At 44.3% G+C, this 18,106-nt stretch overlaps 2 protein-coding genes across 2 annotated transcripts; both read left to right on the forward strand.

Annotated features, from left to right (window-relative positions):
• Window positions 1-3,489: 3,489 nt before the first annotated feature.
• On the forward strand, window positions 3,490-6,673 carry LOC127780413 (cysteine-rich receptor-like protein kinase 6). The gene is made up of 7 exons (XM_052307323.1): window positions 3,490-4,489; window positions 4,835-4,960; window positions 5,041-5,180; window positions 5,269-5,479; window positions 5,567-5,804; window positions 5,892-6,042; window positions 6,150-6,673. The coding sequence occupies exons 1-7, from the start codon at window positions 3,589-3,591 to the stop codon at window positions 6,438-6,440; spliced, it is 2,058 nt and encodes a 685-aa protein (XP_052163283.1). The 5' UTR covers window positions 3,490-3,588; the 3' UTR covers window positions 6,441-6,673.
• A 6,136-nt stretch (window positions 6,674-12,809) lies between these two features.
• On the forward strand, window positions 12,810-16,186 carry LOC127780416 (cysteine-rich receptor-like protein kinase 44). Its single transcript, XM_052307324.1, has 8 exons — window positions 12,810-13,442; window positions 13,556-13,977; window positions 14,235-14,360; window positions 14,441-14,562; window positions 14,656-14,866; window positions 15,198-15,435; window positions 15,528-15,675; window positions 15,791-16,186. Exons 1-8 carry the CDS (start codon window positions 12,994-12,996, stop codon window positions 16,121-16,123), a joined length of 2,049 nt encoding a protein of 682 aa, XP_052163284.1. The 5' UTR covers window positions 12,810-12,993; the 3' UTR covers window positions 16,124-16,186.
• The last annotated feature ends 1,920 nt before the right edge of the window (window positions 16,187-18,106 follow it).

Below are 18,106 nucleotides of genomic sequence, written 5' to 3' on the forward strand. Positions count from 1 at the left end.
CATGCCCTATATGGAAACTGACTTCAGATATGGAGGGAGTTCCAGATAAGGAAAGACAACCAGAGTTCTACATGGAAACGACAAGGACTACTCGGATTGTATCCATATTGGTTTCCCTAGTTCTACTCGGACAAGGGGACACCTATAGGTATAAATACAAGCTCCCCAAGGAGGACAGGGGAGAAGGACCATGGAAGACACCCATGACAACAGAACCAAGACAGACAACCCACCACAATACACGGGACAACATACAAGCCAACATACTCCAAGACAAGTCGCCGGATATCAACATCAGAGATACGCCTAGATCGACCCTATCCGGTACCTTCAGAGGCCGGCCGTAGGGATTTAGCGCTGTCTCTAGTCTCACCTGGCACAAGCTCGAGGAGGAAGGCTACCCTGTTGTCGACTACGAGTCAGACTTACAGACCGCCATCTCGACAACAGTTAGATAGGCTACCCCAAATATTGTACTGGTGTGATTATGGTGAATAAAGATCAACAACCAGCTCCGGCCAATAGGATGTAGAGTTATTACCTGATAACTCAGGGGCCCGAACCTGTATAAAAATGTCTCCGTCTCTTTTACCTCAGTCTCGCATATATCCTAGCACCAACGATCCCCATACTGTCCAAATACCGTAGTCGAGACATCAAACGTCGACAGTGCTTTTCTTAAATAACTTTTAACTTTTTAGAAGTTAATTTATTTTTTTATAATCTCAAATAGCTATCACATAAATCAGATAATTCATCAATTTCAGTTGTCCTGAACCCTAAACCCTAAGTAGTACATAATTTTTTCATGCGAGTCATGGTGATCAGTAAATTGATGATCAACGCATAATCAAAGTTATAAGATGAATCTGCAATAGCTACTATAAACAATTATAAATAGGTGTCAAAATTAATTGCTATTAATTAGACATCTAATGGCTTGCTAGCAACATATTTAATTTCTCTCTACATGTATATAAACATGGACGAAGCTAGAACGAATATTAGCATATATCCCATACATATATATTACATGGTTAATATTCTAATTACATGTGATAAGTCCATTAAAATTTCTTAAAATACCATCAAGCTGCCACGTGGTGCTCTAATAAATTAGAGAAATTATTAAAAATTCTAAGAAAAAAAGTAAAGTATCTATTACTGTGTTTTCACTTAAATCTATCGGTCTCACTTAAATCGATCGGTCCAATATTATAAACCATTAGATTAAATTGATCTTAAAACAAACTAAATACTACGAGGTCCCACCTCTCCACCTTCAGTACACACCTACATACGTGGGTACCTACGCTTCCCCTCCCTTTTTCCATTTTTCCCTTTCTTCTTTTTCTCCATGAATACGCTTCCCTCCCTTTCTTACTGTATCATGCACCTTTACGAGACGATTTAATCACAAGAATTTTAAGTATCTTGCTCTCATATTTTTTATTTGTTATTTACTCGAGAACTACAAGTAATAGTTTATTATTTACTCGAGAAAAAAACATGATTCAAAAGTCGTAAGTATTTAATCCATCTTCTACTCAAAAGTTTGTGAATGGATTTTTAAGATACCTTAAGAAAAATAGAACCCTTAAATTATTACAAAACAACAATATCCGAATTTTAGTTTGCCCTTAATTTATGAACAAACAGTAAAAATCTTATTTTTCAATAATACAAGTGCCCACAAATACGCGCGGACCACCTTCCTAGTTCAAAAAGTAATTAATGTGATTGATGGTTTTGTCGTCGCCGCCTTTCAGACCTCACCCCGCGCGCGCGTGCGCACTTACGGGCTACGTACGGCGGCCGATGGTGCCAACTGAACGGTGCAAATGGAAAACACACCATCTCCAAGCACCAAGCTAGCCATCGTAATGCGAATACCTTCATGGTTTACGCACAAACCGGTCCAACCCGTCAACCAAACCATCCCGATCCCCTTTTTGCGGCTGTACAGTTGTACGTGGGGAGGCCATATGTGTGGATCCTGTGCATAATAACCCCGTTGAATCCACCCCCTTCGTTTCTCGAAAGAAATTTAAAAATATACTTTATTTTTTCATATATTGTATTTATATACCTGGATGTGACTAATTTGCAAGAATATACCCAATCCGCGGAACGGTTGCGCGGGAGCGAGGACGAGCAGCCGGTCCCGCAGGCCGGGGATGCGGTACCACGCCGGTCCCGCGGGCGTGGTGAGCGCGGCAACGCTCCCGCATGCCGGATGTGCGGGACCGGCGCTCCCACATGCCGCCCCCATCTCGGTTTCCCGAATTGGATCCGATCTCCTCTGCACGAAAAACGGAGCAGGCTATTAACATATAATTAATTAAGTATTAGTTTTTTTTTTCAAAAATGGATTAATATAATTTTTTTAAACAACTTTCGTATAGAAACTTTTTATAAAAAAATACACCGTTTAGGAGTTTGAAAAGCGTGCGCGCGGATGAGTTGGAAAAATTAAGGGAAGAACACGTCTTAAAGAACACGCGACCTGTTCGGTTCCGCGCGTTGGAACCGCGCGACAACGTTGGTCCCGCGCCGCCATTCTGCGGCACCGCCGCGTTCACTCATCCTACCATGGGCTCCATCGCTCCCGCGCATCGGCTCCGCGGTATCGACTCGGGCCCGCAGGCCAGTTGTGCGGGACCGGCTCGGTCGCGCATCTCGGTTCCGCGCGACCGGCTCGGGTTCCGCTCCCGCATCCCCAGTCTGCGGTTCGTCCTCGCTCCCGCGCATTCGTTCAGCAGATTGGGTATATTTTTGTAAATTAATCGCAGCCAGGTATATAAATGCAAAATATAAAAAAATAAAGTATATTTTCAAATTTCTTTCTTCGTTTCTCTCCCTCTTCCTTCACGGCTCCGCGTGACGTGCGGCGTATAGTACGAGTCTCCGCCGTTAGAGGCCGTGATTCCCATTCCCCGCACGCGCCGCCACGCGACGAGTCCACTCGTGGCCCGCGCGCGTCCCTGTCACCCCTGTGCGCTCGACGAGCCGCATCCATCCCGTCGGCTCAATCTGATGGAGGCCGGCGTCCCGCCCGCGCACTCGCGTTTTCACGCGATCGCTCTGTTCCTATGCTCCAGTATGGCTGCGTTGCTGCTCCTATGCTCAGCTTCTCTCTCGTGTAGTCGTGTGTACAGAGCAGCAAAAGAGGTAAACGTTCTAACCCGTGAAGTCAGTGTTATGTCCTACTACCTCCGTTCCAGAAAACTCAATTGCTCAATTTCTGTGTCTAACGTTTGACCGTCTATTTTATTTAAAAAAATTATAAAAAATAAGTTATTTATAAAATATTATTCATGTTTTATCATCTAACAATAATAAAAATATTGATAAAAATTAATTTTTTTATATAAGACGGACGGTCAAACGTTGGACACGGAAAGTCTTTTTTGTGAGAGAGAGTATATGCGCGGAATAGTGAGTAAACTATAAACGACAATCTTTGCTGCGAGAAACGGCCAACGACTTGAATGGACGACCAAAAGTTTACCCCCATTAACAAAACCGAGCTCGATACAAGTACAAGTGTACGAACCACCCGTTCATCCGTTCCACCGTGCAGTCACGATGGCGGCTAGCCATGTCGCCCTGTCCGTGCCAGTCGCCGCAGCCGTCGCGCTGCTGCTGCTCGTGCTCCCCCGCGCCGCGGAGTCGTACCCGTGGGCGAAGTGCAACGACACGGCCGGCGACTTCCCGGCGAGGAGGAGCAGCAGCTACCTTGCCAGCATCAACCTCATCGCCGCTACCCTCCCCGGCAACGCCTCGGCCTCGCCGGACCTGTTCGCCACCGCCGAGGGCGTCGGCGCGCCGCCGGACCAGGTCTCCGCCCTCACGCTCTGCCGCGGCGACGCCAACGCCTCCACCTGCCTCGCCTGCCTCACCCAGGCCTTCCTCGACCTCCCCAACGCCTGCGCCTACCACAAGGTCGCCGCCATCTTCTACGACTCGTGCCAGCTCAGCTACTCCAACGCCACCATCGCCGCCGGCGACTTCTCCACCGAGAAGATCCCGATCTACGGATTCCGCAGCTACGCGAACGTCACGATGGAGCAGGCCCGGTACAACCGCCTCGTGGCGGCGCTGGTGAACGCCACCGCCGACTACGCGGCGCGCAACTCCACGCGGCGGCGGTACGCGTCCGGCGAGGCCGACTTCAACGCGGAGTTCCCCAAGGTGTACAGCTGGGCGCAGTGCACGCCGGACCTGACGCCGGCGAGCTGCCGGAGTTGCCTCGCGCAGATCATAGGGAGAGGTATTGGGTTTTTCGAGAACAGGGTCGGAGGATTCGTCCGCGCGGTCTGGTGCAGCTTCCAGTACAGTACCACGCCCTTTCTCGACGGACCGATGCTTGTAAGGATACAAGGAACGTCAGGTGCCTCGCCGGCGCCGGCGCCGGCGCCGTCGCCGGCGGCCGTGGTGCCCGCAGTTAACCAGACGCCGCCGGCGGCGACGCCGACGCCTGAAGGAGGTGAGTCAAAGCGCCTTGTGCTTAAAATGGTTCTCATTCCATTTCATATTAGCTTTGACTTTTTTATAGCTAAACCTTTTGGTTTGATTAAGTTTATAAAAAATATCTAGCATTAAATATATTTTGATAATATGTTTAGTTTATGTTAAAAATGCTGTTATCTTTTTCGTGTAAACTTAATCAAACTTTAAAAAAAAATCACTAGAAAAAAAATCAAAGTAACTTATAAAATGAAATGGAGGGAGTATATTATAATTGATTTAATTTTCTTGAAAAATGTATATTAAATATAATTTTGTGACACTTACTTTGCCTGACATTTTATTCTCAAAAAATTTAATTCAGGGAGAAAGTACAGCGTCCCTGGATTGGTTCTTATAATTCTACTGCCTACAATAGCAGCAATAAATGTTGTAGTTGGTCTCTGTTTCTTGAGGAGAAGGCGACCAGTAACAGAAGCAAAGCGCACATGTATGTTCTGCAAAACTCTCCAGTTTACTCAGCGACATTAGATGAACAAAAGCTTATCCCATTTTCTTTGACGTTGATAGATGCCAACTACTCCACTGAAGCAGAGGACATCGAAAATTTGGATTCGATGCTCATCGACATCTCCATTTTGCGATCTGCAACTGGTGATTTTGCAGAGAGTAACAAGCTCGGTGAGGGCGGATTTGGTGCTGTGTACAAGGTATGAAAAAAAAAATGCATGTATGTCAGTGAATCACTATCAAATTCTTTCAGCTTATTAAGCTTAGCGTTTGTTTCATCTCTCACAGGGTGTGCTCCCAGACGGCTACGAGATAGCAGTGAAGAGACTATCGAAGAGCTCAACGCAAGGGGTGGAAGAACTGAAGAACGAGCTGACTCTGGTTGCGAAGCTGAAGCACAAGAACCTTGTCAGCCTCGTCGGCGTCTGCTTGGAGCAACAGGAGCGGCTGCTCGTGTACGAGTTTGTTCCAAACAGGAGCCTCGACCTGATCCTTTTCGGTACAAACTGAGCCATGCTTAACCTCAGTTTTCCTCTGTTTCTTATGCAAAGATTGGTACCATCCATTTCTGTGTGATCAATGTCAGATACTGAGAAAAGTGAGCAGCTGGACTGGGAGAAGAGGTACAAGATCATAAACGGGATCGCTAGAGGTCTGCAATACCTCCACGAAGACTCTCAGCTCAAGGTAGTCCACCGCGATCTCAAGGCGAGCAACATCTTGCTAGACGCGAATATGAACCCCAAGATTTCAGACTTTGGCCTCGCGAGAATTTTCGGTCGAGATCAGACCCAGGCTGTCACCAAGAATGTCATCGGCACATAGTGAGTCTAGCTAAGCTAGTACATATAATTCATATTTCTATCATCTAGTAGTAATTTGCTGACTGTAAAATTACCGTGTTGTTCCAGTGGATACATGGCTCCTGAGTACCAGACACGTGGGAACTACTCTATCAAGTCAGACGTGTTCAGCTTCGGCGTCATGGTCCTCGAGATCGTGACAGGTAGGAAGAACAACCACAGCTATAACTCCCAACAATCTGAAGATCTCTTGACCATGGTGAGTTATCTGAATATCTGATCTGATCACCATCATCCTCCTCGAGAGGAGCACATCGAGTTGCATTTTGGCTCATGGGGTTTTACTGCAAAAATGATATATGCAAGATCTGGGAGCAATGGGTGGCCGGGACGGTGCTGGAGATGGTCGATCCGAGCATGAACAGCTTCTTCTCGGAGAGCGACGTGATGAGATGCATCTACATCGGGCTCCTCTGCGTGCAGGGAGACCCCGGGGAGCGGCCGGTGATGTCGTCGGTGGTGCTGATGCTCGGCACGGACACCGTCGAGCTCCATGCCCCCGCGAAGCCGACGCTCTTCGCCAGGAAAGGCGGCGGCGACGAATCCGGCGTCGCGTCCGGCGGCATGTCAATCGTGTCATTGGAGGAGCAGTCGTAGAGACGGTAGTCCAGTGTTGCTTATTATCAGAGCGGTAGAGCCAGAGGCCTGAAGAGGCCAGTGCAGAATCCTACGAGAGAAGATTATGCTACACTGTGCTACCGTACCCATGTGTAGCAGCAATTTAGAAATGGCTGCCAGATCTTCATCGGAGTGATCATGAAAAGATCAAGCGATAATGAAATTGTGTCAAATTACGATTTATATGAGAGTAAACATTAGATCTTTTTCAACTGATGGCGAAATGATAAACGAAATTGTGTCTTTTCGCTTTAACTGAAACTACATCTACTTATTACATAAGTTATTGGCTAAAAAAACCAAGTACGACATAATGAAAGAAAAATGATGATGAGCAGATGACATAACGACACCAATAAAAGGAAATAATTAACTTATTCAAAGTTTAAGTCTATTGCTAAATCTTCATCTAAAATTGAGACGATTGACTCTAAATTTTGGAATGCAGCGGGTAAAACTTCCGTGTTCTCGTTACACATTTATAGTTGGCCCACAACAGACGGTAAATTAATTCCAGAAGTTTAAATTGAAGCAAGCAAAAACTTTGAGCTTATCTATTATATTATTAAAACAGCTTTGAAAGGAGGCACCACATTCGCTGTGGGGGCTAAAAATTCCCACATTAATCGGAGAAAAAGAAAAAAAGACAAGAAGAGTCCAAGTAGAAATACAATCTAAAAATAGCTGAAATTCGGAATTAAAAATAAGCAATATTGAAGGAAGTTTCCATATAAGAACCCAATACGAGATTAATTAAAATTCGAAATAAAAATAAAATAAAATCTAAAATTAGAAAAAAAGAGAGTCCAAGTAGAAATACAATTTAAAAATAGCTGAAATTCGGAATTAAAAATAAGGAATATTGAAAAAAGTTTTCATATAAGAACCCAATACGAGATTAATCAAAATTCAAAATAAAAATAAAATAAAATCAAAAATTAGAAAAGAAAAGGATAGTCCAAGTAGGAATACAATTTTAAAATAGCTGAAATTCGGAATTAAAAATAAGGAATATTAAAAGAAGAGTCCGTATAAAAACCTAATACGAGATTAAATAAAATTGGGAATAAAAATAAAAATAAAATCCGAAATTAGCAAAAAAAAATAAAAGAAGAGCTCAAGCAGGAATACAATTTAAAATTAGCTGAAATTCAGACTTAAAAAAAGCAATATTGAAAGAAGAATCCATATAAGAACCCGATACGAGATTAATTAAAATTCAGAATAAAAATAAAATAATATCAAAAATTAGATAAAGTAAAAGAGATTTCAAGTAGGAATACAATTTTGAAACAACTGAAATTGAAAATAAAAAATAAAAATATTAAAGAACATAATACGATATTAATTAATTTTTTTTAAAAAATCTGAAATTAGAAAAAAGAAAAATAAGATTCCAGTTAGGAATATAATTTATAAATAACTAAAATTTGTGATAAAAATAAAGACTATTGAAAGAAAAGACCATCTAAAACACATGACGAGATAAATTAAGTAACATGCATATAAAGGAGTAGAGTGGTGGCGGTTGATATGACATAAAAAAAATTGTTAATGAAACACCAAATAGAATCCTAATGACGATTAAAAGGAGGGGCGACAGGGAGGCCGTAAAGCAAACGATCAAGGTGATTGCCGGGACTTCTAGAAAGTAAAAAAAATAAACCCCATTGATAATCATATTCGATTTTTAAAATCTCAATGACAATAAAAAGGAGCAGCAGCGGGCGGGGTGTATAGGAGTATAGTTGAAGAGCTGCCGACGGTTGACGGGACTTCTAGAAAATAAAAAATGAATTCCAACGATAGTTATATTCGATTTTTAGAATTCCAATGACAATAAAGAGTAGGCGGCGTACGGGCCGTAGAGGAGCATAGTGGCATCGTTTGACAAGACTTCTAAAAATTATAAAAAAAATGAAACCCAACAAGACAATAAACTCTAAAAACTACAAGGTTCAATTTTTGAAGTTTCAGAACTTCTAAAAAGTAAAAAAAAACAATGATAGTCATATTCGATTTTAAAATCTCAATGACAATAAAGAAGGGAGGCAGCGGGCGAGCCGTAGAGAAGTACAATGGCAAAGTAACTGACGGTTTGGCGGGACTTCTAGAAAGTAAAAAATGAACCCAAACGATAATTATGTTCGATTTTTAAAATCTCAATGACAATAAAGAGAAGAGACAGTAGACGGGTCATAGAGGAGTATAATGACAACGTTTGACGGGATGTCTAGAAATTATAAAAATGAAAATCAACGTGAAAATAAACTCTAAAACCTATAAGATCCAATGTTTGAAGTTTCTAAGGAGAATGAATAGAAATAGTGGTAGATCGAGCAAGTAAATAAAGAAGGAGATGACATAAGGGGTAATATCTGGTGTGACTTTTAAAAAACTATATAATTAGAAACATGGGAATGATAAGGTTTGGTCTTTCAAACTCTTAAGACAATAAATAGCTATTTAATAAATTTTTAGTAAAATCATAAAAAAAATATAATTTTGTTTGGGTACTAGCCGCGCAATTGCGCGGGCCACCCAGCTAGTTCATATTAAACTTGCAATCTTCTATGTTATACAAGTTTACACTACACCTACACTTGGATATTTTTTAAGACAATACTACATACATTTTGCTCGTGTGTAGTTGAGTTCTTATAGAAAGTCAAGCCCATTGGTTTCTTTTGGTTTTGCGCAAGCGGGTTGTGGGCATTATCTCCTTATCCTGGCTCCATGGAAGATGTGATTGGAGCTTCTTCCGGTGTTAGCTTCCAGTGGCTTCGTCTTTCATGCTGGTGACTAAGGAGTACTCCAGATCCACTTGTGAGGAGGTCGTGCCGATCGTCATCTACATCTCCGGTGAGTAAAGTTGTAAGATTAGTTAGGTTGCGCCTGTTGCCATTCTTTTTTTCGAACGGTCAAGCCGTTGCCAACGTTTTATATTAAGAAGATATCCTATTTTAAGGAGAAAACATGATCAAACCTTACAGTGCTCAGTTAATTAGGGAAAATTGAGCGAAAACCACAACTACAACACCACACCATCAGCTAACCTATCCTAAGTTACTATGACGGAGTTCGACACAAGGCATCGAACAAGCTTGCCATTTGAGACGACACGGCAGCCTACACATGTTATCGTTGCTAAGCTTGCCACCCAACGACACAACAGCTTCAACTTCATTGCGATGCTACCCCAACGGCAAAATGAACAAACAGAAACGACATCCACGAAGGACATCATCCCAAGCTACCAAGGAACCACTCCTACACACAGCTAGCATCAACAATCTAATAAAAAAATTGCAATGTGTTGTCGTTGCCAAGCTTTGTCGCCCTAGCGAAGCAGCTCCGACTCTACCCACAACAGTAACCAGATAAGAGTGATGAACACCCACTGTAGCAAGGAACGAAGCCAAGGTAGTGAAGGCCTCGTCAAACACCCTAGGCTTGAAGAGCTTCGGAGATATTGCAGGAGTCCACCAAAAGCTATCGTTGTGCGCAGAGGGTTCTTGGTGTTATGAGGGGTCAATGCCAGGACGACGCCTCCAAGGAGGGGAACGGCGCCAAATGGCGTCACCGTCGTCATGCCAGCCCATGGCCATGGCAAGGCTTTCGCCAGTTATTCCCTATCAAAACCCCACACAACCATCCTACACAACGACAATCACCGGACCACCACGCCATCCCTTAAACGCCCAAGCTCAGTCTACCACCCCGCAGGTCAAGCTGGCAATAGATTGGACAAATTCTTCACTGCCTAACCGCTTCCTGCATGCTGCTGTAAGCCACTGAGGTCACCATTGGCGGCCAGCCACCACCGCTGACAACCCGGTCACCACCGCTGGCTTCCTCCTCGTGCAGCACCTCCACCACCTCACGCCGCCTGCCATCGGGCCATGGCTGCGTGTGCGGCCAACACCACCTCGCACTGGCCGCCAGCCTCGCCTTCCTCCTACACGCCATCCCAAGCACCGCCAGGCGGGGGCACGAGGCAGAGCAGGATCCGGCGCCGTCGCCGCAGCGGCCCCAACCCACGCCGACCGGGGCACACGCATCGCACCGTTCGCCCCCCGCTTCACCTCCGTCGCGCCGCCCACCGCGCCGGTCGGATCTGCTGGTTGGGAGGCCAGATCCGGCCACAGAGGCACCGGATCCACCGCCCTAAGTTGAACCGCAGTCTCCACCTCCGGCCGTGCCATCGTCGGCCTTCTCCGTCCTCCTCGTGCTGGGGTCAGTTCTTCTGAGCTGTTTGGGCCTTGCCGCCGCCTTCCCGGCTCGCCGCCGGCCAGCTCCGGCAGCAGTGAGGTGGAGGAGGGGAATGAGGGTGTGGCGGCGTGGCGGCTAGGGTTTTGCCCCCGAGCCGCCCGCGCGAGAGAGACGCGGGGACACTTTGACCGTGTACTTTAACTTGAAACTGGATATCGCTTGTTGCCATCCTTATCTCTAGCAAGTAAATTTTGCAAGGTTTTAGTCCATCGATCGTTGTGGACCTTCAACAATAGGAGAAGTTGTGGGAGAATGCTAGCGATAGGTCAACCGGCGGGGGGAGAAAAATCGGACGCTCCCCTCCCCCACACGCGCATGACACGTGACGCCTGGGCCCTACCACGGTCTCTAACCCCACCTGTCACGTGTCTGCACCAAAAATGTTTCACCTTGTTTACTCACAATGTTTCACTATGTATAAATCTAATGTTGCTGTGAATTAAAACATTCTTTTACAACAAATCACCCACATATTTTGGAAACTCTCTATTAAGGGAATTCGTTTCATTTTTTGTTCCACAAAAAATGTTTCACCTAGTGTACTCACAATGTACATAGATCTAATGTTGCAGTGAATTGAAACATTCTTTTGTAACAAATCACTCACATATTTTGGAAACCCTCTATGAAGGGAATTCGTTTCATTTTTTGGTCTACCAAAAATGTTTCACTTAGTGTATTTATAATGTTTCACTATGTATGGATCAAATGTTGCAGTGAATTGAAACATTCTTTTGCTATTTGCTGAAACATTGTTTTTATATAAGGTGAAACAACACCCGATTTAAACGATTGAAACATTTCCGATCTACTTAGTGAAACAATTCCGATATACCTGGTGGAACATCGTGCAACATTTAAAAATAATTCAATAATAAGCTAAATGTTTTTTCGTTGGAATATATCCATGTGTGGTCTTGTTTTGAAGATTTAACTGCAATGAATTTAATGATGCAATCGGATCATGATTTGGATAAATAATTTAAGAGAATAAATAGTTTAGAGTGTTTTTACACGTATACGTCATGCTGATGTCAGCGCCTGATTTCCCCGAATCATCGGGTGTCCGATTCTAAGTTTCTTCCTTCGCTGTGTTCTGTCCGATTTACCATGGATGCCTCAACTTCCATTCAGTGGAGACCTCGTTCGGGTTTTCTCCTTGGCTCTACCTTCAATAGGTTGCCATGAATTTGTCGTCTCCACCGCCGTCGATGTAGTCGCATCGGCTGTCTAGTGGATGAAGTAGATAAAGGACTTGATTGCTAATTCCTTTTAGCATATTTTGTCTATGCCCAGCTTTGATGAGGGGTTTCTCCGTAAAACTGGATGCGCTCCCAGTTTGTTGTCATCAATCTATTAATTAATTTATTAATTTGCCCATCTTTTAGCTCACTTGCTTTCTTCTGTGTTTTTTCAATAATGTGTCGTGGTCAGTACCGGCGGCTGCAGGAAAGGTAACCATTAATTATGATTTGGCAAGGTCATATGCATGCATGCGTGCCGACCTGCCACACGGGTGTTGCTTATCCTGTGACTCGTTAATGACAAGGACGTGCCCCAAATGGCTTTGCAAATTGTTGCTTTCCTTTTCGCCACTACGCGAGTACGCCAGGGTAAAAAAACATACGTAGGCAGTGTTCCTTACATTAGGTTGGAACTAATCTTTCAAACACGTGAAACGGGACAGTGAATTAACGTACAATTAGTTAAGTATTAGTTTAGAAAACTTTAAAAAATAGTTAATATAATTTTTCAAAGCAAATTTTCTATTGAAATTATTTTCTACTTTCTCCGTTTCACAATTTAAGTCATTCTAGCACTTTTTATTTTCCACATAAATATTTTTTATTGAAATTATTGATGTTAATGGATCTAGATATAAATGTTAGAATGTCTCACATTGTGAAACGGAGGAGGGAGTAATAGACATACCGTTTGGTGGTTCAGGAAATGGTGCGCTAAAATGAGAGAGCAGAGGTTGGAAGACAGAACAAACAACACAGCCGTAGTGTGATTTGCAGTATGGTGGACAAGATTTCAGTACTACTAAGTAAACTGTGCAGCCGGCCAGTCATGTTTGACTCCAATTTCGAGCTCAAACCTGACGGAATCTGCCACTTGACAAACAATGTGTCGCAATTCGCACAGAGTTGACAGTTGACAGCGCAAGCAAGGCTGCTTACATGAGGCCATTTTTTTTTTTGGCGTAAATCATGCCGTTAGTTGAGGGAAAGAATCACTCCCCGCATCTTCTTCCACGATGCTCGCCGCCGGCTATGGCATCCTCGCCGTCGCCGCCGCCGTCGTCGTCCTCACGCTGCCCTCGGCCGTGCGTGCCGCGCCCACTAACATCTGCGACATGGGCGTCGCCACGTACGCTGCCAACAGCACATTCGAGGCGAACCTGGACCGCCTCGGCGCGGAGCTCCCCGCCAACGTCTCCGCGGCGCGCGCCACCGGCGGCTACGCGGTCGCCACCGTCGGCGCGGCGCCCGACCTGGTCTACGCGCTCGCGCTCTGCCGCGGCGACGTGAACGCCTCGGCCTGCGGCGCGTGCGTCGCGGCGGCGTTCGCCGACGGGAAGCGGAGCTGCCCCGGGATCAAGGGCGCCACCGTCTCCGGGCCCGGGGACGGCTGCGTGCTCCGCTACTCCGGCCAGAGCTTCATGAATTTCCTCAGCACCGAGCAATGGCAGGTCTCAGAGATACTGTACGGACACCATCTATATCCCATTCCCACCATTGTTTCTTCCAAGCATATTATCATTGGTAGAATTAATCACTAATCAGAGAAACTAATCACTACTAGCTCGTTACAAACAGTTGGTATCCCGACCATGCCACGGACAGCATCAAGGTGCCGGACGTTGGCTGGTTCAACGCCGCCGTCGCGAAGATCCTCGCCGCCCTGGTCGAGCACACTTGGGCCACGACGACGAGCAACGCGACCGCCAAGAAGTATTTCTCCACGGGTGAGGAGGAATTCGACCCCAAGATCTACGGATTCGTGCAGTGCGTGCCGGACTTGTCGCCGGAGCAGTGCAAGGAATGCGTTAGGACGATCCACGATCAGGCGAAAATCAACTACATGGGCAACAGCCTTCCGTGGGCTAGTACTTATTCGGTGTGGTGCAGTCTGATGTATAGCGTTCGGCCGTTCTTCGGTGGCCGGGCGATGCTGCAGCTCTCGCCGCCGCTGCCGCCGGCGGTCGATACTCCGGTTGGTACTCATGAGCCTGGAGCAGGTTCGACTTTATACGTCGGGTTTTTTTTTTTTTTGGTAGAGTTCTAACTTCTAAATTTAGCTTTAGAAGTTAGGTTTAGAGTAGAGTTGTGAAGCAGTCTAAACTCAGTTTTACCTCTCTATTTTATTTTGTGAGAACATTCCACCCAGCTCCCCTCCTATTTTAGATGGAGCTGACACAGCCAAACAGGCCCTTCTTGTTTTTCCATGAAAATTATTTGTCCTAATTCATTGAAGTTCATGATTTGGTTTCTGCAGGGAAGAAAAAGAGCGTAGCAGGACTCGCTGCAGGCCTCGCTTGTTCAGTTGGGGTACTCTTGATCCTTTCAGTTCTTGTGTTCGTTCGTTTCAGGAGAAGGACCAAGGCTGCCGAGACTGACCACCGTGAGTAGCATTAGCATATAGTCTCTGTTCAGTAGCTGAAATTTGCTGTTACCTGATATGATCTTGTCAAATGTCAACAGCTTTAAAGAAGATAACGAGAGCACAGTGCATGATTTTTGATCTGCCTACACTGCAAGAGGCGACCGAGAACTTCTCGGAGAACAATAAGCTTGGTGAGGGTGGTTTTGGTACTGTATACAAGGTAAGTTAGCTTGTAAAATTACAAGACAACAGTTTGAAATGTACTGTGAACTAGTAATCTGTAGAGTATTTGTCTGAAAATCAATGTGTTCAGGGAGTACTCTCAGATGGACAAGAAGTTGCAGTGAAGAAACTTTTAGGAACAACTGGGCATGGATTGGATCAACTACATAACGAGGTCCTGCTATTGGCAGAGCTTCAGCACAAGAACCTTGTTAGGCTACAGGGATTTTGCTTGCATCAAGAGCAGACACTGCTGGTTTACGAATACATCAAGAACGGGAGCCTGGACGACATTCTATTCGGTAATTTTCCTTCCCAATCAACGCTTCAGAAACACACCGATAACTCTGATTTTTGAATAGAATTTTTCAGAAACATTCTGTTCGGTAATTGTCTTGGGAAACATTCTAGTATTTGGTAATTTTACATCATGCCAAGTATGTAAAACAAAAAATAGAATAAATTGAGCAATGCACATCTTCAAATTAGTGTGAAGTACTGAATATGTACTGTACTGTACTGTACCATTTCTGGCAAACAAGTTAAATAGCTAAGAACAAGATGTGCATGCACTTCCTTAACTCTATTATAGATGCGCGATTATGATTAAGTTGCGCTATTTTGTCCTTATAGATACCACCAAAGGAAATTCACTCAACTGGGAGCAACAGTACAACATCATTCTTGGAATTGCTAAGGGTATACTGTATCTTCACGAGGATTCAAGCTTGAGGATCATTCACCGTGATCTGAAATCAAATAACATTCTACTTGGTGAGGACATGGAACCAAAAATTGCAGATTTTGGATTGGCAAGGCTGCTAGGAGAAGGTCATACTCATTCTAGGACAACCAGAGTTGTTGGAACATTGTAAGCTCATGTGCATTATAAAGCCTTCATTGATGGTAAATATTGATATATCTATGTTTCCAAGCCTAATGGTTATTTTTTTTTTTTTGCAGCGGTTATATGGCACCCGAGTACGTAGCAGACGGAAATGTGTCAACCAAGATAGACATTTTTAGCTTTGGTGTGTTGGTCCTTGAAATTGTGATGAGGAGAAGGAACTCCGATTCTGGTGATCATGATAATGTGAATCTCCTGACTGATGTAAGTGCTTAACAATACTGACCTTTCTCCGGTATGCATTTGTATACAATGTTTAAGTTTTAGACCGGTAATCGGTCTATTTCATATAACAAACTAACATCAACGTGTCTAATAGGTCTGGAATAGCTGGACAAAAGGGACAATTTCCCAATTCATTGACCAATCGCTTGATGGGTACTCTCGAAGCCAAGCCCTGCGATGCATCCACATTGGGCTATTGTGTGTCCAGCCGGACCCTGATGAGAGGCCTCATATATCATCTGTCATTTTCATGTTAACCAGGGAAAACATGGAGCTTCAGCCACCAGCACAACCTGCATTCTTCTTTGGGACAGAATCGGCTTCCTCTTCTCCATCATGTGGGCAACGTAGCTATGTGTATGACCGCTATGGTTTTGCTAGCGTTTCTGTAAATGATGTTACACTCACCGAGCCATATCCTAGATGACTGGTAAGTCTTACTAGGAGGTCACAATGCGAATGGGTAAAAGTCAGAGTACCGTACTGTGTCCATACACGTCTTAACTTTGTCCAAGGAATCTAATATTGTCGCGAAGAGGTGGGAATAATCTCCAGTTGCTCGGAGCGTAACACTAATGAGTGGGCCCTGTAGACATCTTCCCCCGCCTTGTCACTAACCACGAGACACGTGTCTGCGTAGAAGACAGTGGAACGACATCCAGCTACGCTCAACCCCGTCAGCTCCTCCAGTGGGCCCAGTAAAGTCCTGTAAAGGCCCCACCGGCGGTCAGCATGCAATGGGATTAACCATACCTAATTCCTGTTTGTATGCCCCCTCCTACAAGAGGATGGCAACCAGTGGCGGAGCCAGGATTATGTGAAGAGTAGGGTCTAATCATTAGAGTATGAACTTCTTTGAACGAATTTTAATAGGAAAATTAGCAAATTCCTTGGTATTTTTTTTGCCAGGTGTGGGGCCCAAGCCCAAGCTGCCCCACACCTGGCTCCGCCCCTGATGGCAACTATGTATTCCCCCCAGACTATAAGGGGAGGGCTAAAGCCATTGTAAACGGGGATCGCATTCTGAAAATCTACTAAGTTCAGAAACTCTCATCATCTCTAGAATAGATAAACCCAATTCTTTATAAACATTGCAACAAGGGATCTAGACAAACACATAGGAGTAGGGTGTTACAGTTCTGAGTGGCCCAAACCTGTATAAGCCCCTCGACTCTTGTTTGATTCCCAAACTCTTTTGTAAACATTGCAGTAATGGATCTAGTCAAAACCACAGGAGTAGGGTGTTACTCTTCCGAGCGGCCAGAGCCTGTATAAACCCCTCGACTCTTGTTTGATTCTCGCGTTCCTAACCTCAGATCCACACACTAGCACTTTGGCCGAATCACAAAGGAGTGCCTTTCCTCCCCGCTAGAGGAGCTCGGGCTCCGATAAGTATGATACAACCTTGATCAAATAAAGAGCCATTAGTTTGGTTCTTAAACCTAAGTGGATTGGAACAACCATATCGATTAATATACATTAGCAAACCAAACATTGGGAGAATGAAAAAAAGGTAAGAGAGAAGGCATTGAGAGAGTAGAGAGCTACCAATAAGACCAAGTGTATATGCGAAAGGGGTTGTACTCTAGGCATTGGTTACGGTGCTCAAGTAGCACCTCCAACTCTCCAAGGGAGCGAATTCCAATCTTAAATAAAAGAAAAAAATATTATGGGGTCTCCCTCGCTGTTTCCAATAAAAAGAAAAAGACCAATGTGTTATCATCTAGAATGATGTTTCCATTATACTCAGTTTAAATAATATGTAGTCCGTTGCATGAATGATAATTATTGTCAATAATGAATTTTAGGCTTAAATAAAAGAAAACAAATATTGTGGGGTCTCCCTCGCCTTTTCCGGTAAAAAAAAGAGACCAATCCGTTAGCATCTTGAAAGAGTACCTCAGCACTAGTGCCGCAACCATTGAATATTCTCTAGAATGGCACAATTGCTTACCTGTATCGGTGACTGACTGAGTGTGCATAAGGGAAAATGATGATAACCACAGCACATCGGCCTCGGCCACAATAGGTTGTGCTGATCAAGCGAAATGGGTAGCTCCAAAATGACAAGCAAATCCTATCAAATGCATGGGCCATTTATTCCATGATAGAACTTGAGGAATTATTTTTAATGTAATTCCTCAAAATGTTATTGAAAGATATTGGAAGGTAGTAAGGTAACAAATTTTACATAATAAATTTTGGTGTCTCTTTATGACTCTTAATGAACGTAAACCACCCATACAGATCTGATGCATGAAAATGCCTTGGATACATGAGTGCGGGTGAATTACATGTTTCTCATATGCCGAAGGAGTTTGATGTACAATATGTCTCTGGAATGTGTATTTGTGGTATTTCCTTCAACAGGGGTGAACTATTTATTTAAAATTCCCTACATGAAATAAAA

The sequence above is a fragment of the Oryza glaberrima genome, chromosome 7, assembly GCF_000147395.1.
Source record: "Oryza glaberrima chromosome 7, OglaRS2, whole genome shotgun sequence".
Taxonomy (NCBI): Eukaryota; Viridiplantae; Streptophyta; class Magnoliopsida; order Poales; family Poaceae; genus Oryza; species Oryza glaberrima.